This window comes from Schistocerca piceifrons, chromosome 7 (genome assembly GCF_021461385.2).
Source record: "Schistocerca piceifrons isolate TAMUIC-IGC-003096 chromosome 7, iqSchPice1.1, whole genome shotgun sequence".
Classification (NCBI taxonomy): domain Eukaryota; kingdom Metazoa; phylum Arthropoda; class Insecta; order Orthoptera; family Acrididae; genus Schistocerca; species Schistocerca piceifrons.
In genome coordinates this window covers 478,616,877-478,642,432 of record NC_060144.1, presented here as the reverse complement: position 1 = coordinate 478,642,432, position 25,556 = coordinate 478,616,877, and the positions used below count along the sequence as shown (strand labels likewise).

Below are 25,556 nucleotides of genomic sequence, written 5' to 3'. Positions count from 1 at the left end.
GGCAAGCCTCTCCCTGTAAGAATCCGTGAATTGGAAGGGAATTGGAGACCTAAGTGAAAATCAGACGTGGATCAGTTTTAACATGTTGGACAACAACGCGATAAAGCTCTCTGCCCGCTGGACTCTGCGACTGCTCACCTCCATTCTAACAGCACGCCGAAACGACGCAGCGGCGGAAATGTCGCAGCCGTGTCAGACCAGTCCAGATGGCATCTTTAATCGTCTAATCACAATGGACATTGTGATGTGCATATCACTACGGCCCGGAAACAGAGGAGCAAAGAAACTAATGGAAAGATGTGGATTCACAACGTATGACAAACAACAAGATCGGTCATCATCGCGCAGAATGACCCTAAGTGTCTTTTGGAACTGACGTTGTGGGATGCGAACATACAATGCTTGTATGAGGCAAACCGTCACACGAGCACACTACCGAAATCTCCTAAGCAAGTTACGGGAGTATGTCAAGACGAATCTAGAGGGAATCTGTTGTAGGGGCATTTTTTGCTCCACAATAACACCTCAGCTCTTTTGTACGTTACAAAGTCACACATGCTGCTGTTCTTGTTTGAGTTATCACGTACTGCCTCACATGTTTTCTCCTACGTGATTTGTTTCTCTGTGCTCTGGCGAAGAAGCCACTGCGTTGCCGGCATTGCCAGAATAATGACGAAGCTATTTTCGACGTGGAAAGTTTTTTGAACAGCCAAAATTCAAATCTGTAAAACCGAGGTTTTCACAAGTCACGGCGTTGGTGAAAAAGTGTCGTACTGGGCGGTAATATAGGAGAGGTGGCCAATAATCTCTTCAGTACAGATGCACACCAGGCTCGCACTCTTATGGCAATCGGCAAAATGGCGCGAGTAATGAGGATAATGGGCAATGGACTGTGAGGATAAGTTGAGAATTTGAGTCTGGCGGGAGTCAGTGTAGATGCAACGACCACTGTGTTCAGATGGCTCTGTGGCCAGAGTAGCAGGAGGCCCGGGTTCGAATCCCGGTCCGGCAAAAATTTCCGACTTTCCCGATTGATTTCAATCAATGCCCGCTCGCAGCCAACGTCTGTAATTCCTTTGTCTTAAAAGCTTATGATTACCACTCACAGAATTAGCAACGTAATATTTTTAACCTAATAGTTTCTTGAAAATAGTATAAGAAACCTGCATGGCAAAGGAAACTCGCTGATCCAAAAATGGTGTATTTATTATTGTAACGGAAACACTGAAATGTCATTCGTAAAACTAATTTGAGGAACGGATATAGGTTTGCTTCATTGAAAGAGTGTTATTTTGTTTAGAATGGCATGGCTCTATGTACACAAGAGAACCGATAATTATTCCGAGTACTAGTACGGCTGACTGCGCAGCACATTTAACAGCTCTCGTCTCTCTGGTCCCAGAGAACAGAGCCGCGGACCCTGCCAGCAGGTGGAGTGCGCACTGCTCGGGCACGCGCCCACGGCCCGCGCTGTACTGCTCGGCCTGGCTTGGCGCGGCTCTGCGCGGCTTGGCGCACGCTGATCGCCCGCTATTGATCCGCCGGCCGCTGTCACGCACTGGTGCAGTCCTCCGCCAGTACGCGCTTTAAAAACGACGGTGCAACCAGAGGTGCCCCCCCTCGGTCCGCCTGGCTTCTCTCTGCCACCTGCCTCCGCTGCTCCTCCCTGTGTTTTCATGTAACATACGAGTATATCACAAAACAATGCTCACGTACTGTAGCCGAATGAAAGCAGGTGGGTGCACTGAGAAGTCGATTCGAGAATGACACACTAAAACTAGCAGACGAGTTTTGCTACTTCCAACGGTGACACAAGTGCAGAGGACATAGCGAGTAAAGTAACGACAACACGGACAGCGTGTGAGAAAAAGGAAGAGACGACTAAAATAGACCAATATAATACGAAACTTCACCCCTCCCGCCCTATCCCTTCTACACTTTCACCTGCGTCATTTTTCGATACTAACAGTGAACCCACTGCATACAAATCTTGCCTTTTGGCACCCCTCCAACCCCCACAGCTTGGCGCCCCAGGAGCCGCTACTAATCGTTCTACATCGTGTATAGAAATCTTACAGTCATGTCACCTCTGGCGCCACTCTCAGCTCTGCGCCACAAGCGCCTGGATGTATCGCTTGGCTCTTAAATCGGCGTTCGTGGCTGATAAGCACGCTGGTTACTAGCTTGGGTAATAAATGATTGGCCTCCCACAGCAAATCAAGACTACTATGCGTCATATACACTTTAAAAAAGCCGAGCGAGGAGGCGCAGTGGTTAAGACTCTGGACTCGCATTCGGGAGGACGACGGTTCAAACCCGTGTCCGGCCACCCTGATTTAGGTTTCCCGTGATTTTCTTAAATCGCTTTAGGCAAATGCCGGGATGGTTCCTTTGAAATGGCACGGCCACCTTTCTTCCCCATCCTTCCCTAATCCTATGGGACCGATGACCTTGCTGTTTGGTCCCACGCCCCGAAAAAAAATAATAAAATAAAAAAACGACGCACCACGAAGGAATGATCCGAACGCAGCCGAAATCGGTAGGTGTGATCTACGTGAACAGATAAACAAATGACCACAATTCCGGAAAAATTGGACGTTTTATTCACGAGACATAGCTTCTGAAATGGAGCAAGTCAATAACGCGTTCGTCCTCCTCTGGACCTTATGCAAGTACTTATTTGGCTTGGCATTAATTGATATAGTTCTTGGATGTCCTTCTGAGGGTTATCGTGCCAAATTCTGTCCAACTGGCACGATGGATCGTCAAAATTCCGAGTTGGTTAGGGGGTCCTGCCCATAATGCTTCCTAAGTTCTCAACTGGGGACAGTCCGGCGATCTCGTTAGCCAGCACGAAAACAAGCAGTGGAAAGACTTTATCTTGCTGAAATGTAAGCCCAGAATAGTGTACCATAAAGGGCAACAAAACGGGGCGTAAAATATGTCGACGTACCGCTGATGATGTAAGAGTGCCCCGAATGACAACCGCAGGGCTTTTCCTATGAAAGGAAATAGCACCCCAGACCATCGCTCCTGTCTGGTTGGTGCCCCACCGCTGTCAGGGGGCGTCACCAGGTAAGTCTTCGGTCTGGAATCTAATTGACTGGAGTAGATGAGTTCCGCGTCGAAATGATCCCTAATGACCAGCGAAGACATGTGTGGAGACGCCTCGGACTGCGGTGGGATACCAACTTGACTGTTGCCGGCCATACGGCTCGACAACCACGAGTGATGGTTTGGGGTGCTGTTCCTTTACATAGTAGACCTCTCTGGCTGCCATCCGCGGCTCCCTTACAACATAGCGATACGTCGACAATATTCTACGCCCCGTTCTGTGGCCCTTCACGGTAATCCTACCTGGGCTTATGTTTCAGCAAGATTATGTCTGCCCCACACAGTGAGAGTTTCTACTGCCTCTTGTCTTCGTGTTTTCCAAATCCTACCTTGGCTAGCAAGGATCTCTCTACAAATGAGATCGTTTGGAGCATTGTGGGCAGTGCCCTCCAATCAGCTCGGGATTTTGACGATTTAACGTGTCAACTGGACAGATTTGGCACGATATCCACCAGGAGGACATACAACAACTCTATCAATCAATACGAAGCAGAATAACTTTTGCATAATGGCTCATTTTGAGAACCTCTGCTCTTGAATAATCATTCATTTTTTCTGAAATCTTAATTATATTTCCGTATATGTACGTCACATCACGGCTACTGATTTCCTTCCCATTCTATAATTCATTCGTGGTACGTGTTTTATTTTATATTTTTTTTATTTGACTTTATAAGGGTCGACAGAACAAATCGTTGGCGCAACGCCAATCTCAAATGCATCATGTCTGTTTCTACGTGAATCGCTGCAAGACGTAGGCAACAAGCCACCACAGTAATCGTGAAGCCAGTGGTCATCTAGAAGTGAAGCATGTTAAGAAGCTACGACACGACAGTACCGCGAGGAAGGACAGCAAGCTCTCTAGCACACGTCCCCGCATCTCTCGGAGACATCCGTGGCGCTATCGCGTCAGTCGAGAACAGCACGTCCGCCGGCAGTGTTAGAGCAGTTCCAGATGTCAATGACTCCGCCATCGAAACTTAGACTCCGGCACAACCGTCGATGCAGGCAGTGGTGGAAATCATATTTTACGACGAATGGACGGCTAAATGTAACGAATCACGATGATCCCATTAATGTTCAACGAATTTGTGACAACCGAAAACTGTACAGACATCAGATAGAAGATATGAACCAGGAACAATCTCGTCCGCAAACTGACAAACCACATGGGGAGCGTAGTACCGGGTCCTCTGCCCATCAACCTGTCCTCTGTGTTTCTTTGCTACACTGTATGACACTCCAGTAGAGAGGAACTCTGCAAATCCTAATTGTGCTTAGAGCCATCTGAAGCATTTTGGAAAGATTTTGTTGACTGGAGACCAACTGCAGTCAACAAAATCTTTCCAAAAATGTTCAAATGGCTCTAAGCACTATGAGACTTAAAATCTGAGGTCGTAAGCCTCCTAGACTACTTAAACCTAAATAACCTAAGAACATCACAAACGTCCATGCTCGAGGCAGGATTCGAAACTGTGACCATAGCAGCAGCGCGGTTCCAGACTGAAGCGCCTAGAACTGCTAGGCCACAGAGGCCGGCAAAATCTTTCCACTCGTGGGAGTAGCAACTCCAGATTTAATAAGACAGGTAGCAGCAGAGGCTGAAAAGAAGAACCAATAAACAGATCCACCGTGTCCATTGTTTGGAACTCACTCTTATCCATCATGCTTTAAATCAAGAGAAAGCTTCCTCCTGACAACAGCACCAGTTCCAACTTCCGCAGGAGCCCACCGAACTGTGCTGAAGAGAACGAAGTCCCTTGGAGGATTACTGGCAGAAACAGAGGAGCCACTATCACGCTGCCATCTCCAATAGGGAACTTGCAAGACCTTCGACAGATAGAGAACAGGGCTGATAAACTTGAAGAAGTGATGATGAACTTGGTGCAGTGGCGCGAGGCAGCACTCTGGTTTGCAGTAATCTGAACGAAACCATAGAAAACGAACGCTTTTTTTTGCAACGAATGACTGTCCCATTGCGTTCCGACTGCTGAACATTTGAACGCAAAAAGTGAGAAATTATCTCAATCATTAAAATTCATTTCTAGTTTTTTATATTATCTTTCAGTGTTTTTCTGGACTCTGATAAATAAATATAAGCGGAATAATATCTACATTTTAATGTAAAATAAAATCTTCCAATCGTTAAAGATACGGCGACAGAAAATGGGAGCAGATGAATCATATATAGTTTCTATAAAATCATACGGGAATAATAAAGCCGAAAGCCAAGAAAAATGCGTAAATCAAATTGCAGGTTATTGGCAGTGTTGTCAATGAAACAACGACGCTGATGACAGAAAGTGCAAAGTGACAGACACAGATGCTAACTTGTCTGCCGGAACGAAGATGAAAACTTGTTGGACGGAATCAACAGTGTAAGTCACTGACAGAACCGAGAACTTCAATGAATCCAGAATTCTCTTCTCGAGAACTAACAGGTATCGAATACACACCCGATAACAGAGAACTCTGCGCGTAAAGCCCAGATGCTAGGGGCAGTTTACGCTTTAGCTATGCTGTCAGCGGTGTTCGAAAGCCCCCGTTCTCGTACATAGCTCTGTCGAAGCGAGCCCATTAGCAATATAAAACTGGAATTCCTATTCCCAAAGTGGTATTCGAACGCTTGACTCCAGTTCTCAAGAACACGGGAAAATTCTCAGTTCTCGCGTTTCCCAAAGAGTTCGCGCAAGACAAGACATGGGTTAACAATAAAAAGAACAACGAGAGAGTGATGAAGAGTAAGGGCACCAGCTACATGGAGGAGGCACAGCAATACAGAATTCTCGAGAACTGTCCTATGTAGGGAGCAAGATTACATAGGCTGACCAAGCAAAGAAGGTATCTGAAGTAGATTAGCGCAGGCGATGAATGCATCGCCAAGAACAACACTGTAGCAGAGTCGAATACTGACACTGTGCCATGGCAGTGATAGTTTCATTTCCCTATCCACACCTACGAGAATTACCGGCAGTCACATTACCAAATAGTGTAAGTTAAGTGCAACAATAAATTATTGTGTACTAGGCTAGAAAATATGCAGTCGAAAATTTCCATTCATTGGTGAAGTCAGCATAGAAACCGGACCTTTGGGTTGATTTCTATGCAATCTTTAAAGTAGCAAAGCAGCACAATTCAAGGGCGAATACGGTAGCCATGTTTGCTCATGTGAGTTTATTTTGTAGAGAGTACGTTGGAAAGACGATTACTCTTAATTGGTGGCTCCCGTGAAGGCTGCTTGGATTCTGGTGGCTAGGCAGATATCGCTTTCATCGAAACATGATACTTGTGACAATTTAATATAGGACTTAGAGGTCCTCAACAATATATTCTGTTTCTATCATACGAATTTGGTATTTACTTGCCGGCCAAGTAACCTCTTCCCTTACTCCTTTAAAAGTACACCAATGTGTCACCAGAAGGGGCGCAATGTCGGAGGAACTCGTGCATGTGAGTCTATCAGTACAGACAGCTTTTTTATATAGGGATGTTGTTTGTGTGTCCTCAAACTACTTGACGAAACCGTTACAAACTTTGTACATAGGTGGGATGTTACAATACAGAAGTGAGGAAGAGTTGTCTGAAAATGCACATCTGGAGCATGAACTGCACAGAAGTGGAAGGTGAGTTTCAGGAAATGCGAAGAAGAGGGAACAGTAAGCATTTCCAATACGATGTTCAAAATTAAGACAGTGAAACACGAAATGAAAAGGAATAACACAGGATAGTTGAGGAGAGAAATCTATGGAAAACGTGTACCAGAGGATGGTCCAAGTTACACGGATGTGCGCTGCAGCATAAAGGAAGCTTGCCACTGGGAGCAGCAGTTGAAAACAAAAATTCTTGGGGTAGCAAAGACAAAAATATGATACGGAGATGATTGGAGCTGTTCTATCAAGTATTTATCAATACATCAGATCGTTAGCAAACGATACGAAAATTTAGAGAGCACCGTCTCAACTCGAAATAACTGTCAACTTACAAAAGAAACACACATATCGTGTAATATATTCGACACATCGAACTGGTACAGTTCAGTGTCAATGTTCGTAAGCCATTTGAGAAACTTTGCAATACATCTTCATAACTATTGGTATCTTTCGCTGCACAACACATGGAGCACATTGCAGGGACAAAAAGAGGATGGTTGAAAGGCAACTTTCCATCGGCATCTAGGTCATTAGAGACAGCTTTAGCTTAGTTTGGACGATGATGAAGGGTAGCGTAGTATTTGTCTGAAAAGAATTAGGGAAAGGCCCGCCGCTGTGGCCGAGCGGTTCTAAGCGCTTCAGTCCGGAACCGCGCTGCTGCTCCGGTTGCAGGTTCGAATCCGGCCTCGGGCATGGTGTGATGTCCTTGGGTTAGTTAGGTTTAAGTAGTTCCAAGTCTAGGGGACTGATGACCTCAGATTGAGTCCCATAGTGCTTGGTGCCATTTGATTTTTTGAACTAGGAAAACCACGAATAGATTAAATTAGGATTGCTGGACGTGGATATCTAAATCATTTCGAGCACTTCATTCAAGAAAAACAGATCGCTTAATTAACTTTCATAAGGCCTCACTTCTTACAAGTTGTCCGTGTTGCACTCTCACTGACGATGATCGGCAATAAATATCAGGCGAACATCGTAGCTTAACTCTGGCGAGCTCTTGTTTGAATCTATTTTATGTTTAATAGGGACTTTCTTGAACAGACAGACGGAATCGCCGTGAGAAACCCTCTTTCACCCTTAGTGGCCAATATTTTTATGTGGGAGTTTGAGGAGAGAGCCCGGAAATCAGCAGGCCTTAAACGAACTGTTTTTTGGAGGTATGTTGATACGTTTTTTTGTACTGTGACCCCACAGAAAGAAAAATTGAGTTTTTTCATCGTGTCAACTACACTCATAAAAACTTCCACTCTACCAGATGGGAACAGAATATAATGTTTCTGCCGTTCTTGGGTGTTCTAGGTAGACGGACGAATGATGGCTCTCACAGTAACTTAACTAACGACCCTCACGCGGATTTAAATTTGCAATCTTCGAGTTGTCGTCAGTCGTCTCCAACAATGAGTTTCCTTAAGACAGTTGCACAAAGGGCACACAATTCCCGATTGCGTGAGTTTGCCAAAGGATATCACTAATCTCACGGCTGTGTTCATAAAAAAAAAAAATAGATACTACGCCCAGCAGATCGAGTTGGCGTTATCAGTTAAAATAAAAAACCAGCACTACGACAAGGAGGATAATATGCCAGCAAAATCTACAGCTTTCCTCCCCTTTGTTGGCAAGAGCTCGTTCAAGATACGCAGGATCCTGCGGAATTAAAGTTAACGTAGTTGTCCGCCCACCCTATAAGAATGCACAGCGTTTTGCATCGATGAAGTATGATTTATTATTGCAGAAGGTTGGAGCATTTAAATTCCTTCCCAATCTGTTAGGTCGGTAAACCAGACCACACGCTCCGTGAAAGAACGTTGCGTAAAATGTCAACGATGCACTTGCCTTTGCTACTGCTGAACACCGGGCATACAATGGAATAAGATAAAATTACAATTTAGTTAGTGCTACTTCTTTTTGGGATTCCATTATAAAACAGTCCGTCGAGATACGCATGGCAGAAAATGTTATTAACTGGGTCTGCAGCTGTCAACTGGGTCGCACATCGAATCCCACTATTTTTAGGTCTTGTTCACAGCTAAGACGACAGCGAACGCGGAGGCGTACAATGTGCGGCGCCACATAGGACAGTCGAGTTTGGCGTTTGCGCCACTGAGAGAACTACGTGCTGGCAGTGTAACAGCTGTTGTAGCTACGATCACGATGCGTGGGAGAGAACAAGCAGGGCGCTATACTTCGATTAAAACAACTTTGTGATTGGTTGATGTCAGTGGTGGAGAGCTCAGCTTCTGGCTCGTACACTACACACCGCTCGCTCATGCGACAGACAGCTACGCCTGGCACGCCTCTAGTCCAGTGGTCGTCGAACTGCAGCTTGCGCGCCACATGCAGCACGAATCAAGTACTCGTGTGGGCCGCGGTTCTCAGCCGTATTTTATAATGTAACTAACAGGCGAATCCAAAAAAAAGTCGATCAACATCGAGCGCTTCTTAAGAGAGATATTTTTCTGCTCAGAAAAAATAAAATACAATACAGTAGTATGTTTATACGCGCTTAACTTTTAACTGGGGTTAGTGAATTCGGACATGAGTCACATAAAGTTACTCACCTCAGGGGCAGAGGTGTAAGTAGCGCGCTTACTGCGGTTTTAGAGAATCTTAGAAGGGTAATGTTTTATTGTTTGTCTTCCAGTACTGACGGTGCAGCGATGTGTGTCCTCATACCGATCACCTACTATGGTACAAACAGCATATGGTACTAACACGGATTCGTGAATGCAAATTATAGAGATGACCATCTTCAAATGCGGCACTTATTTGTAACAAGGTAAATGAAATTAAATGAAATTAAGATTGTTGCATACAGCACGACGAGTAGAAGAAAAATGACATTCACAACATTTAGTAAGCATTCCTGATCGTGTCCAATATTGTGTAAAGCATTTAAAAGTGCAATTACTTTTATTAATCAATTAATCATTCGCTCACACAAACAACACAGTAAAACTTCGTCAGGCAATTACAGTGTCACAGCTAGAGTCGTTGATGTTGACAGTAATCTGAAACAGAGAACAGCCGACAAGAAGTTTTTCGAATGGTGCTGACTTCTATCAGTACCTGGGAGCCAGCAGCAAACATATCGCGCGCCCTTACCACGGCTTGTTTACTGGGGAGGTTCATAACATACTAATTAATGTAGATAATAACAGATCACACTAATTTATGTAAGTTACCAATTAAGAATCAGATCGGTAGATATGCGGCTCGAGATGCCCCCCCCCCCCCCCCCCCACAGTGTCAGTATTGGCTCTTCAGCAAAAAGATTTGACCACTACTACTCCCACACGCAGAACAGGCAAAACAGCGAGAGGGCGGAATCCGAGAAAGAGCTGCGAAACGGAGCTGGAGAGCCTAATGTTGCAGGCTGCATACTTTACAAATCAAGGCGCCGCTGATACAACAGCGCTAACGAGCTTCCTTCGTTCCCGCTGTGGTTCCACGACTTTGACGAGCCTGAGAACTGTGGCACTGATGTCGCTTCATACTCGTCGACTAGCTCTCCCTTACTGAGGCATGCAGGAGTATAAGGTTAGTTGTGGCTTACTGAAAATTAATTGATGCGGTGTGGAAAATTGCAAATGTATTGTATTAGAAGAGAAGTGATGTCTGGAACACATTTCGTGCTATAGTCCGCACTTCAAACGAAGAACATACGGGCATATATTTTGTCCAATGTGAACAAAATGGTTACATTCTTGTTTACTCCACTTCCACTACGAGGAAACATATGTGCTGCATCTAAGGAAAACTCAGCGCAGAGCAATGTCCCTGTTCTATCCCTGCGACCAAAAATGGGGCTATTTCTGTATTCATTTGATGGCAACTTGCATTTATAGACTAACAGCGAGTTGTGTAGCTTATCATTCACATCACTAATTTTTTTGAACACTGTTGTAAGTTCATTTCAAAAGGTTCGTATGTAGTGGGAACGCCGCAATTTCGCGATTACATCTGCGAACTGGTGTATTCGCTCTCCTTTCTGAGCGATTCGACTCCACTCGTACCCGACAGCAGACCCACATGACCAGTGGGCGGCAGCGGCGGAGACTCAAGTCGAGTCTGCAAGCATACGGAGATGGCGACCTCGAAGATGACGTCAGAGGACTCGCTGGCGAGTTTAAAGCTTACTTCTGTTCTCTAGACCCTACCACTCGAATCACTGAAACGTCAATCACGAAAATATTTTAATTAAAGTATAATGCATTGTGCGACGCGGGCACCTGTTTCAGCCCTTGGCAGTTCACATAAAGTGTCTAGCAGGTGATCAGGTGAAATACCACGCGTGGTTGTAAACAAAGACTGCCTTCTTTCCAAAAACATCATGAAGTAACAAAGAGGTAGGTTCTACTGAACTGAATTTGGAAAAATGAGATTTACGGCACAGTTGGGCTAAAAGAAGGGATAAGTTTTATGAAGAATCCTGAGGTTTTAAGGATAAGTTGATTTCGTAATGGAGGAAACTATGGTATGGGTGGGGGGATGTGAGGAATAGCAAAAGGTGCAGAGCGAGACCACGGTTTGAATACAATTAATACGTCGAAAAGGATGTATGTAGCAGTAGTTACGTGAGGAACATGAGGCTCACAAGCGATAGACTATCGTGGAGAACTGCATCAAACAAGTCATCGAATTGAAGACCACAACACGGTAGCTAACTCATCGATAGAGTCTAAATACCGTTCTACTAGTAGCTAAGTTTAGTCTGCAGTATGTAAGACCCTTTGTTTCTAGATAGTGCACGGCAATAGTGGTCCCAATGCCAGCGAGATGTATGTGTGACGGATTGATTCGCGATGACATTTGGATAAATAAAGTACTACTGGTTTTGGGAACTACTAGAATCGTACTTTAAGCTGCGTTTTGCTGCTGTGCCTAGTATCTTCGTAAGAAGTGAGCGGCAGCGCCCGCCTCACCTGTATAGTGATGGTGCGCGCCTGCTTGTCGGTGGCGATGTGGATCTCCAGCGGTCCAGCGGCCGCCGCCTGCTCCGCGGCGCCCGCCGCCAGGCTGCGGTAGCGCAGCTTCTCCAGGGCGTCGCTCGCGTTCGACACCAGCTCGCGGATGAACACCTGCCGACAGCACAACACCAGTCATTACAGTTATTAAGCGCTGTCCCACTACCAAGCTGCTGCACACCGCTTGAGAGAGAGAGAGAGAGAGAGAGAGAGAGAGAGAGAGAGAGAGAGAGAGGAGAGAGGAGGGAGGGGGAGGGGGAGGGAGGGAGGGAGAGAGAGAGAGAGAGAGAGAGAGAGAGAGAGAGAGAGAGAGGGAGAGAGGGAGAGAGAGAGAGGAGAGAGAGAGAGAGAGAGAGAGAGAGAGAGAGAGAGAGAGAGAGAGAGAGACGGAGAGGGAGAGAGAATGTCCTCTGACAACTTTCATGTCATGTTTGTTTGCATGGCCATACAATAATCAATTATTATTCCTTTTGCGTCTTAATATTACTACAAATAATGAAAGAGCATTGTTCACTAACACGAAGCTACGTTAATAACTAAGGAAAAAGCAGTAGTTCTAGGATGTTACAAAAGAGGCAAAATACATTTTTCAATCAATAAATACCAAAATGTAGTGACTTATTAATTTGTATTTCCAAAATTACCACACATGATGTTTTATAAATAAGCGAAACGTTTCTCATAAGAAATACTCTTTAATTATTCGCAATAAGCTTCGGACGAAAAAAATCAATAACAACTGAATTTCAGAAATTGTATCTTTTTATTGAATCAGTATCTACTGGTCCACTGTTTTTCACAACAAACAACCCACAGCTAAACATGTAACAGGCACTTTTCAGTGCCTGGATTTTTTCATGGCCGCTTCTGGAATTACTTAAGTAACAGTAATTTCGTTTTTACTGTGTTTTGGTTACTTAGACACCAAAGAGAGGACTTGGAGCTGTGACTGTGCCAGGTGACATGGGTGAAACGACGAATCAACTGCCAGGTAAGAGCTGCAAAGTCTATTAAAGGTCCAAAGATTACAAGAAATCAAATTGTGGCAAGTGAGTATACCGGAGCTCTCCTAGCGAATTTATCCTGTGCTGAGACTCGGTTCTCACGAGTGAGCCTGTGAAAGTAACCACTTACATTTTAAACTTGTGTTCGCAGCTGTCGAGGTACACACTCGTTACAGACTACTCGTTACTAGCTACTTTCGTTACTAACAGTGTCTGACTACGGACTGCCGTTACTCATGTGCTGTAACTATATAAATAGACAAGCCACACGCCACATCTGATTACACGGTTCTAAAGGTGAAAGGGTCGTACTTAGTAGTTTTTATCTTAAAACTTGCGTGAAACCAAAAAATTTCTAGCCGTCGGCGCATTAAAAATCTATCGAAAATATGTCTTTCTCATACTATTTGTTAAAATAAATGACATAACATTAAACGTTCACCTATCGTATCTTATGAATTGCACTGAAGGTAGTGATCAATTTCACGAAGTAACAGACGTCTCGGTAGGTTGTACAATGGCTCAGTGCTGCATTTGGCACTTTTATACATAATTTACGAAGGTTACCGAGTAAGGCTGCAGTACGTAATGGGATAATTGGAGATGAAGCAGCTTGCACAGGATAGAGTAGCATGGAGAGCTGCATCAAACCAGTCTCAGGACTGAAGACGACGACGACGACGACGACGACGACAACCGAGTACGTTAAAAAAAATAGTAGGTACAAAGGCCACAAATCCAAAGGCCTGAGGCTCGATTACCAGTCGATTCATAAATGCTTTTTTGTCACTTCTCATTTCTTTCACTTCTACCTACACTCTATTAACATGAAAAATGCCAAAGTGCAATGTGTTTCGGAGTGTGTGTTAAACCGCCGCTCCGCAATCTAATACGTAAGTACAATTATTACTGTGTCTATTGATAAAGGACAGGAATATATGCTAAACTGTAGCACGAGCTTAGCTGATTAGGCTTCCAGTACCCTCCAATTACGCATGTTATTGGTTCTCATGTAAGTGTATAGAGGGATCATGTTTTCAAATCTGCGATGGAAAGCTAGCTCCAAAAATATACGAAAAGTGGTCACTACAATACTAAAATTGAAATTTAACGGAAGCGGTTTAGCAAGTATGAACTAATAAGCAACGCTGTTAAAGTAAGTAAAATTGGAAAGTTAACTTGTGCTGCTGCTAATTATCTGCAAGCGCTCTAGACCACTGGAATACCACATAAACCAAGTAACTGAGGTTCTTATAGGGGAAAGGCGGCTAGTATGGGACACTTCAATCAAAATTGGAAAAGCTTTTGTTATTGTTTTGTAATGAGGTACAACAGCACGAAACCTCGATTTCAACATTTGTTTTTGGGTGAATGGTGAAAGAAATATTTCTAATTAAAACAACACACAGCAAGAAAATATTTTCTACGGCTACCAATTCGGATGTTGAAGAGTCGGGCAGTATGGGCCGCACAACAAAATACATTTTTTTTTTTAAATAAAAAGAGACTTTTGTGGCTCACAAACAAATGTTATCTGTTTATATACGAAAAGTACAATATGATACAAAAATTAAAGTATAAACTTAAAACGTAACAGTAAGTTCTCTTATGGAAATGATATTTTGTTCCTTTCACACGATGCAACTTAGCTCAACACATTATTTTTCAATTTTACGGTAGTCACAATAGCAATACAATGAATCCTCAATGTATGCACCAAGTTCATGTGCCGAGACCTCACAATTTCACGCTGGATATACTTTTCTTCAAAAAATTCTCCACAGACAATGCTGTCTGTCTATCATTTGAAATGCCCGTTACCCGATCTTTTTTGGATGTTTGTCCAACTTCTCTTGTTTTTCTACTTTAGTCTTTTCCTGAGTTCTTCAGCAGCTTCTTTTTCGAGTCCCAATTTTTTTCCTATTAACATCTGTCTAATGGTTGTTGAAGTTAGTATTCCAATTTGCTCAGCATTCCTTTTCCGGCTTTTTATTTTCTTGACAGTGCAAGAGGAAAAAGTATAAATTTTCTTCAAAATGCTCGAAAAAGTTGGGTGACTATCTGGCATACATTTAGGTCTACACAAGCTCTAGGCCTAATGATTAGGAGAGGTGCTGAATCATTTGTGGTTGAAGATGAAGTGGCAGCTACAGTTGTAGTAGGTGGGGGACATTCTAAATCAGTTGTGTCGGATGAGGTTAAGCCTACTGAATTTCCAGAAGAGCTTTTTGGAGCAGGAGCATCAGCACTTCAGATGCTGGATTTTCTACGTTGGTATGGGCAATGTCTATACAGTATAATCAGTGAAAATCTGTGTATTGAAGGGAGTAGGTGCCTGTACCTTTTAAGCCGCGTTAGCCCTCTGCAGGCTACATTCGCTGACTTTGCAATGACGTACTTTACTGGTAGAGCACCCGGGTTAGGCCACATCAATAAAGTGCAAGCAAGGTTATATTGGTCTTTAAAACGGTTCATAAACTACTTATCAAGCCGGTGCAGTTTGTTAGATGCGATGGGGAAAGATCTCAGCATGAGGACATGGTGTGACGTCAAGCTTCTTGTTGAGTACCGTGACAATCGGGGAGGAGCAGAACGGGCTTGTGGTCAACTGACCTCGACAAAATGCATTAAGCTTGTGGACTGGTGTTTCCGTAACATAGTTATGGACGCTTCTCCATGAAAATTTGATTGAAAGCTTTGCCTGCTAATTTCTTTCCTCTGTCAAATCAATAAGACGCTTTCACATTTTCGACCAGATTTTGAAAAATCACATCTACATCGACTCGTATGCATTTAATGCCATGTTTTAGTATGTGTATTTGTGGCTAAGTGGAATACTGCCTGACTAACAGTCTACAAACTTCGGATTCAAACCTTGGTCGATTCTACCAATCCTCCCTTTTTTTCCTTCACCTCTGGTAGTCGTTTGTGTATGTAAAAAAACTGATGTGCGTCTTGTCAGATATGTCTGTACTAATACACCCAATTTATTGGCCGCACATTTTTATTTACAGATTGATTTTTTTAACTTCTGTTTAATGATCTTCACAGGGAAAAATACTGGTTGTGGAAAATGAAGGGCAAGGATTGTAAGTCTGACAATGGGTATCTTGCTAGTGTGTATCACGTAGATAATCTATTACGTGACTCCTGGGTCAAAAAATGGTTCAAATGGCTCTGAGCGCTATGGGACTTAACATCTGAGGTCATTAGTCCCCTAGAACTTTGAACTACTTAAACCTAACCAACCTAAGGACATCACGCACATCCATGCCCGAGGAAGGATTCGAACCTGCGACCGTAGCGGTCGCGCGGTTCCAGACTGTAGCGCCTAGAACCGCTCGGCCAGCCGGCTGGCACTCCTGGGTCAGTGCAGAAAATAAAACATATAGCCTATAGAGGCTAGTAACTTCAACGATATTATCACATCGGCAAAAATTGAAATGGCCTCAGAAAATATGAAATAAAACAAAAGAGGCTATGTGGTCGATTCTCGCTATTACCAGACAGTCCAAAAAGCTGTAATAAATGGCTAACATTTCACCTACAGCCAAATGGTAACAGAACAAATAAGTTCCGTTGCAATGTGACTGCCTACAATAAGCATACGTTTCACAATAATTCTCTTATGTCATGGATGATAATTACATGAACTTTTAACTTAGTAAAATGAATATTTTGATTCCTAACTATCTATGTTTTTGTTAAAACGTCACGTATTTTGTCCGGCTCAGCCGGCTTTTGGTTCAAGCACTTGTGTTTTATGCAGAGGTACTTTTTGCTTAACCGAAGTTCAGTACTAAGATGTCAGGTACTGTCTTTTCCATTAAAGTTTTATTCTTCTTATAAAGAAGTACGCATTTTCTAAGAAGGTGGTTAAAAAAAGTAAAAAAGAAGTAAGTTATCTTCGGGAAAATTCTTCGCTCAGTGTTCAACTATGTTAGCCTTACTATTGCCACTGTGCTATTAACTTCTTTGTCACACGTGTCAATTGTGTCTACGGATCCTAATACCGCTATGTGAGACAAAACACAAATTTTTGTTCACTCCCTCCTGTCCTTTTGGTAAAATATTTTTATCGTGTATCCTAAGGCTAAGTACTTCATGCCATTAGCTTCTAATACCACGTTTTTCTTAAGAATGTTTTAATGCTATTAGTTCTCTGTTATTTTGTCATTGTTTTGTAATTTATTTAATTTGTGGTAAGGTCTTATGGGAGAGAGAGACCAAACTGCTGAGGTCAACGGTCCCTAAGCCTACACACTACTTAATCTAACTTAAAACTAACTTACGCTATGGGCAACACACACACACCCATGCCTGAGGGAGGACTCTAACCCCCGACGGGGTGAGCCGCACGGACCGTGACAAGACGCCTAGACCGCGCTGCTAATCCGCGCGGGCATTGTTTTACGCATAGTCCCTTTTTTGTACTTTTGTACGGACTGACTGAAATAACTGTAATGCACATACAGACCTCTGTACCAATGATTATTTATTACAAATTTATCAAGTACTTAATATTTAATCGAGGCAGCATCTCCCACGCACTTGAGATACCTCTGCATTCTTATCCTAAATGTGCCTCTTCATTGCCATGTTTTGTGGGTATATTTTGTGACTCAGATTAACTGGTTTACATTACATTTTGATTTTTATATGAATAGTGCATTACGATTAATTCGTATTTTATCATTTATTACGAATGCTGTGCACATTAGGTGATTTTCAACTCGGACTTGCCGTCTGGCGGCAGCTCCTGTCAAAAATTTTTTGTAAAGACGTTTTATCCTACAAACTGTGCGTAATGTTGTATATATTTTGTGTTTTATATTTTCAGGTTTACAGTTTTTTTATTTTATTAGTTACAATTTGAACACAAGGTTGTTAAACTATTTCTGTGTCCAAAATACAGCGCCGCTGTCCTATAAATGCACACCGCCTGGCGGCAAGTGATACAATTGAGCTTTCTAACGCCGTTATGCTATCAGTTAAGTTTCGATACTGATGGGTGATGCGCATGACTTCATTTGAAGAACGAAATTTTTACACCAGACTGTGTATAAAATTCTTTATTGTACACACTACCAGTTTCAGGCGTTTCCCATTCCAAGGTGTGTCTGAAAACACAGCAACACACACTAGCAAAAACACGGCTAAACACATATAATGTAACTACACTGGACGTACCATTACACAAACATCATATGTGGCTACACTGTCGGTGGTCATTAATTTAAAAATTGCGTACCATGCATTATTGTGCACAACGCAGTCGTCATGCGTCCTCGTCTAAAATATAAATGTGCATGACAAAAAAAGTATTACCACGTTATTTTATTGTCACATCCAGCCAGAAGCACTAAGAAAACAAATCTTGCAACACTTACTACGAAACACACTGTGTACTCTGACTCAACGAACTGTCACATGTACAATATGCGTGGGGAATTTTGAATTGTCAATCAGAGAATACAAATACGAGGACCTTACAACTATCGATAGATTTCAGAAGTATTTCTGTCTCTTAGTAAGAACTGTGCGAAAAAGTATTATCTACATAAATCGGTGTCGCACATAAGCAGCGTTGCAGAATATTAGTTCATGTGTCGAGCTATATTTTATGGACTGAAAAATGGCTCTGAGCACTATGGGACTTAACATCTATGGTCATCAGACCCCTAGAACTTAGAACTACTTAAACCTAACTAACCTAAGGACATCACACAACACCCAGTCATCACGAGGCAGAGAAAATCCCTGACCCCGCCGGGAATCGAACCCGGGAACCCGGGCGGAGGAAGCGGGAACGCTACCGCACGACCACGAGCTGCGGACTTTTATGGACTGAACAAAAACTGTTTACATCGTGTATATCCAGCATAAATTGTTAATCGATGTAATACGTCGACTCTCAAATGTAATATCTTAGTACGTGAATTGGAAAATAAGTTAAAATATAATATGCAAATACGCTTCTCGGGTTTGCCGCCGGATCGTATTGCGTAAACCGCACAATATTTCATCGGTGCAACTGCTCGACATCTTCAGGTCGTAGTACTTACTGCTGTTACTGCTGCAAGACGCGACTGACGATAATGGCGAGACGGCGTCGAAATTTATCAGGCCCGGAGCAGGCAATACACGTGCGCGGGCTCGCAGTTGGAGCAAAGCGGCGCTCCTGCTGCCCCTTGCTGGATGGGAACCGCACAAAGGCCTTCAGTGCGCTCGCTGTGGGCAGGGACTGTGCACCCGGACTCTCCTGTGATTAAAAGCTGAATTACATCTCAGCAGTGTGTTGCATCGAGTCATGAATCGGAAGTTCTTGTTTTCCCTGTTTTGATTTAATGACTAACTGAAAACGTGCAACCACACGTGTTGATAAGGTTGTTTGCCTCCTTAACAACACAGTCCCAGAAGATGACACTGGGGACAAAATTTCCTCCTTTTTTATAAAAGATGCGACGCCCCATGTCCAGGTACGCGCGGAGGGCCCTTCTGCACTCCTAGCAGGGAGCAGCAGCAGCGCCGCTTTCCTCTTAACTGCGAGCTTCTTCCCGCACACAAGTACTGCCTGCTCCTGGCTTGACAAATTTCGATGCCGCCGCACTATTATCACTCGCGTCTTGCAATGACAGCAGCAAGTAACGCATCCTGAAGATGCCGAACAGCTGCAGCCATGAAATACTGTGGGATTTACACAATACAATCCGGCGGCAACCTCGAGAACTGTATTTGCAACAGGTCCGTCGGGAAACCCCGAAAAGTCATATGTTAAAATACGTCCACTTCTTTGAAAAGCACATCGCTCACAATTACAGCATGCGACAAATATGGAGAAAAATGTCGTTCTTGAAATTTCTTGAGAAAAAGAAAATGACAGATGACTCCATGTTGTGTATGAAGATTATGTTCTTCTTTTTAGTATGTTTCCTACTGTACTTTATGCAACACCTTTCGTAAAATTTATTATAAGTGATGTGCCTTGCATGCTTTCTTGGTAGATATTTCTGATGATGAGTATAGCTAGAAACGTGTCAATAACTTACTTCTGAACAGCAAAGTGAACAATTCTTTAGCACTCTATTCACGTAGCAGTTCCGCCGTGGAACGCACAGTTCAGCACTCGGCACGCAGACGGTGGCGTGTCGGCTCAGCAACCGCGACATCACGAGGCCGGGCACCCCAAGTGCGTTAAGGGCAATTCACACTGTCCGCAACACCGTCACGTCAACATGTATTCACTCTGTCCGTCACGTCACAGCACCTCATCTCAAGTCACGTCATATCAAGTCACGTGATCTCAATTCCTATGGCTGTCCTCAACTTCTTTTCGCGGGAATAGCGATCTTCGTAACATGATTTTCAACCTTATGCGCGAAGAGCACATACACAACGGATGGCTTAGATACGTCGATGCTGGAGTCCAAATCTGTGTGAAAATTGCACTTTTCGACTCAAAACGGTTTGCAGCTTGCAGGGATGGCGTGCAAATTAGAGAAGGAAGATGGAAGTGCTAAACAACGCAAAACAGGTTTGGGTTCGAAAAATGTCATTACGTGGTACAGAAGGGGAAATTCGCACACTATACAAGTATATCGAAGAAGAGGAGTCTGTATTTGATAAGTATTTTAGAACGTCGAAGCACCAGTTTTTCTTATTTGTTACGTCAAATTGCATCCAGAATTACGAAAGGGAACACAGTCTTACGAGCTGCCATCACATACCGTGAAAAATTGGTTTGCTTAACGTTAAGTTTAGTTGCCAGCCTAGCGAAAATCGTTGTGCAGTAGTCATATCTCCCTCAACACCATTCCCTTCAAGATTCATAGGCTTTCTTTACATCTTGTATTTGGCTCTTAATTGTTCACGTGCATTATTTGTGTTATATCCTAGCCAGTAATGCCACCCGAGCCCGCTGCCAAAAGGTTGGCAGCATCATTATAAGTCCGGACGCCGTCCGCATAAGCAGCGCCAGCGAGACAGGAAATCGCCGCAAGTCTGCGCGCGCCACCGCTGGCTTCTGGCTTCTTAAGCGCTGGAGTCGCGAGCGCTAGGACAGTTCTGTATTCGCCGCTCAGTTGTATACTCGCCACCGAATTGTGTACTTGCTAGTCAGTTGTGTGTTCATCGCAGCAGAGTTGTTGTTTGTCGTCAGCCGACGCTGACCTAGCCGCTCCGACTCGAACTAGACAGATCTCTGTAGACACGGAGTTCACTATTGTGTTTCTGTATCTTCGTCAATAAAGATAAGTACCGACTTTTATTTCATCAAAGTGTTTGGGTTGTCATCTTTCTGTTCACTGTTCCAGCGGACCGGTCGGCCCGCTATTAAAAGTGTGGCGGTGACTTCGTAAGCCGTTTCTACAGCGAATTGTTTGTCGCTACAAACGCCGCCACAAAAATTTGTACTGGGGTTAGCTAGTGAAACTACATAAATATTGACCAATGATGCTTGCAAAACTATTTCACAGACAATCAAGGGGGCTACTTAACAATACATAAGCCTGCTACAAACACACATTTAAACAAAGAACTCAAAGGCATTACTTGATGTACACTTTGAAACTGTTGCAGTGTGTAATGGTTCCAGTCCACTTCTTAACGAAACATTACAAATGCCTGACAACATGCAAACAAATTCCACTTATTAACCAATTTCATTCTACCCATAGTATTTTTTTCACCTGAAGTTCCAGCCATATTGTGATCCATTTCATTGTAAAATATTAAATATGGTACCAGTATGTATAAAAATCCGCTTTATAAATGTAGAAGATGGAAAGTAATTTAGTACGTTCATCATGTCATACAATTCTGACTGCTGCTTCACTGCTTCAATTAGTCTTTCGCCAATTATTGTAAAATTATAAAATTTAACAAAAGAAATAATGTAACAAAACAATTTATAATAATCACAAAATATAACGGACAGCGAACAAATGATATCAACCACGACGAAACGTAACATGGAGATCCGCGCACGGCCGTGTTGTTGTTGTTGTTGTGGTCTTCAGTCCTGAGACTGGTTTGATGCAGCTCTCCATGCTACTCTATCCTGCGCAAGCTTCTTCATCTCCCAGTACCTACTGCAACCTACATCCTTCTGAATCCGCTTAGTGTATTCATCTCTTGGTCTCCCTCTACGATTTTTACCCTCCACGGTGCCCTCCAATGCTAAATTTGTGATCCCTTGATGCCTCAAAACATGTCCTACCAACCGATCCCTTCTTCTAGTCAAGTTGTGCCACAAACTTCTCTTCGCCCCAACCCTACTCAATACCTCCTCATTAGTTACGTGATCTACCCACCTTATCATCGGCATTCTTCTGTAGCACCACATTTCGAAAGCTTCTATTCTCTTCTTGTCCAAACTAGTTATCGTCCATGTTTCACTTCCATACATGGCTACACTCCATACAAATACTTTCAGAAACGACTTCCTGACACTTAAATCTATACTCGATGTTAACAAATTTCTCTTCTTGAGAAACGCTTTCCTTGCCATTGCCAGTCTACATTTTATATCCTCTCTACTTCGACCATCATTAGTTATTTTACTCCCTAAATAGCAAAACTCCTTTACTACTTTAAGTGTCTCATTTCCTAATCTAATACCCTCAACATCACCCGACTTAATTCGACTACATTCCATTATCCTCGTTTTGCTTTTGTTGATGTTCATCTTATATCCTCCTTTCAAGACACTGTCCATTCCGTTCAACTGCTCTTCCAAGTCCTTTGCTGTCTCTGACAAAATTACAATGTCATCGGCGAACCTCAAAGTTTTTACTTCTTCTCCATGGACTTTAATACCTACTCCGAATTTTTCTTTTGTTTCCTTTACTGCTTGCTCAATATACAGATTGAATAACATCGGGGAGAGGCTACAACCCTGTCTCACTCCTTTCCCAACCACTGCTTCCCTTTCATGCCCCTCGACTCTTGTAACTGCCATCTGGTTTCTGTACAAATTGTAAATAGCCTTTCGCTCCCTGTATTTTACCCCTGCCACCTTCAGAATTTGAAAGAGAGTATTCCAGTTAACATTGTCAAAAGCTTTCTCTAAGTCTACAAATGCTAGAAACGTAGGTTTGCCTTTTCTTAATCTTTCTTCTAAGATAAGTCGTAAGGTTAGTATTGCCTCACGTGTTCCAACATTTCTACGGAATCCAAACTGATCTTCCTCGAGGTCCGCTTCTACCAGTTTTTCCATTCGTCTGTAAAGAATTCGCGTTAGTATTTTGCAGCTGTGACTTATTAAACTGATAGTTCGGTAATTTTCACATCTGTCAACACCTGCTTTCTTTGGGATTGGAATTATTATATTCTTCTTGAAGTCTGAGGGTATTTCGCCTGTCTCCTACATCGTGCTCACTAGATGGTAGAGTTTCGTCATGACTGGCTCTCCCGAGGCCATCAGTAGTTCTAATGGAATGTTGTCTACTCCCGGGGCCTTGTTTCGACTCAGGTCTTTCAGTGCTCTGTCAAACTCTTCACGCAGTATCTTATCTCCCATTTCGTCTTCATCTACATCCTCTTCCATTTCCATAATATTGTCCTCCAGTACATCGCCCTTGTATAAACCCTCTATATACTCCTTCCACCTTTCCGCCTTCCCTTCTTTGCTTAGAACTGGGTTGCCATCTGAGCTCTTGATATTCATAAAAGTGGTTCTCTTCTCTCCAAAGGTCTCTTTAATTTTCCTGTAGGCAGTATCTATCTTACACCTAGTGAGACAAGCCTCTACATCCTTACATTTGTCCTCTAGCCATCCCTGCTTAGCCATTTTGCACTTCCTGTCGATATCATTTTTGAGACATTTGTATTGCTTTTTTCCTACTTCATTTGCTGCATTTTTATATTTTCTCCTTTCATCAATTAAATTCAATATTTCTTCTGTTACCCAAGGATTTCTATTAGCCCTCGTCTTTTTACCTACTTGATCGTCTGCTGCCTTCACTACTTCATCCCTCAGAGCTACCCATTCTTCTTCTACTGTATTTCTTTCCCCCATTCCTGTCAATTGTTCCCTTATGCTCTCCCTGAAACTCTCTACAACCTCTCGTTCTTTCAGTTTATCCAGGTCCTATCTCCTTAAATTCCCACCTTCTTGCAGTTTCTTCAGTTTCAATCTGCAGTTCATAACCAATAGATTGTGGTCAGAATCCACATCTGCCCCAGGAAATGTCTTACAATTTAAAACCTGGTTCCTAAATCTCTGTCTTACCATTATATAATCTATCTGATACCTTTTAGTATCTCCAGGATTCTTCCAGGTATACAACCTTCTTTTATGATTCTTGAACCAAGTGTTAGCTATGATTAAGTTATGCTCTGTGCAAAATTCTACAAGACGCCTTCCTCTTTCATTCCTTCCCCCCAATCCATATTCACCTACTATGTTTCCTTCTCTCCCTTTTCCTACTCTCGAATTCCAGTCACCCATGACTATTAAATTTTCGTCTCCCTTCACTACCTGAATAATTTCTTTTATCTCGTCATACATTTCATCTATTTCTTCATCATCTGCAGAGCTAGTTGGCATTTAAACTCGTACTATTGTAGTAGGCGTGGGCTTCGTGTCTATCTTGGCCACAATAATGCGTTCACTATGCTGTTTGTAGTTGCTTACCCGCATTCCTATTTTCCTATTCATTATTAAACCTACTCCTGCATTACCCCTATTTGATTTTGTGTTTATAACCCTGTATTCACCTGACCAAAAGTCTTGTTCCTCCTGCCACCGAACTTCACTAATTCCCACTATATCTAACTTTAACCTATCCATTTCCCTTTTTAAATTTTCTAACCTACCTGCCCGATTAAGGGATCTGACATTCCACGCTCCGATCCGTAGAACACCAGTTTTCTTTCTCCTGATAACGACGTCCTCCTGAGTAGTCCCCGCCCGGAGATCCGAATGGGGAACTATTTTACCTCCGGAATATTTTACCCAAGAGGACGCCATCATCATTTAATCATACAGTAAAGCTGCATGTCCTCGGGAAAAATTACGGCTGTAGTTTCCCCTTGCTTTCAGCCGTTCGCAGTACCAGCACAGCAAGGCCGTTTTGGTTAATGTTACAAGGCCAGATCAGTCAATCATCCAGACTGTTGCCCCTGCAACTACTGAAAAGGCTGCTGCTCCTCTTCAGGAACCACATGTTTGTCTGGCCTCTCAACAGATACCCCTCCGTTGTGGTTGCACCTACGTACGGCCATCTGTATCGCTGAGGCACGCAAGCCTCCCCACCAACGGCAAGGTCCATGGTTCATGGGGGGCACGGCCGTGTATCTGGAGGAAATGCGCTTGGGAGTCAAGTGTTCGACGACGGACGGATGAAGTCAGCGGTCAGGCTTACTTCCAGTGAAACGACGGCGACGTGACGTGGCGGCCAGTGTGCATTCCGCCATTTGAAATGCAATGCAGAATTTTTTGACGGCACGTGAGCTGAAGTGATGCGAATGCCGGTGTGAAGTGGCCTTTAGCGGTTGACCGCATCCGCGCTCAATGCGAATCCACTAAGTTTGCGGGAGACGATGGCCAGTTCACCCATGATTCCTTCGTAGACAGTTCACAGGGATAACATCTACCAGCTCTGCTCAGAGTACATGAAGTCGTGCACAGGAATGTCGCGGCCTTCCGTCAAGACAGAGTGTCTGACACCATCACAGAAGTGGAGGCGGGCGGCAACCTGTATCTTGTAAATGCGTAAAGACATCAAAAATTTCGAAGGCTGTTTGAGATCGGAATCTTAGGAAAATATAGTAAAAATTTCGAGCATTTGCTGAGCATAGACTCCCTCGATTCCGCGGCT

The 25,556-nt window shown here is 43.3% G+C and overlaps 1 protein-coding gene across 1 annotated transcript in view; it reads right to left on the bottom strand.

Moving 5' to 3' along the window:
* Positions 1–25,556, bottom strand: part of LOC124804640 (heat shock protein 75 kDa, mitochondrial) — a 352,899-nt gene that overhangs the window by 153,551 nt on the left and 173,792 nt on the right. Inside the window, exon 4 of the mRNA XM_047264860.1 lies at positions 11,690–11,845. Within this exon, the coding sequence (XP_047120816.1) occupies positions 11,690–11,845 (156 nt within the window). The remainder of the gene's footprint in view (positions 1–11,689; positions 11,846–25,556) is intronic.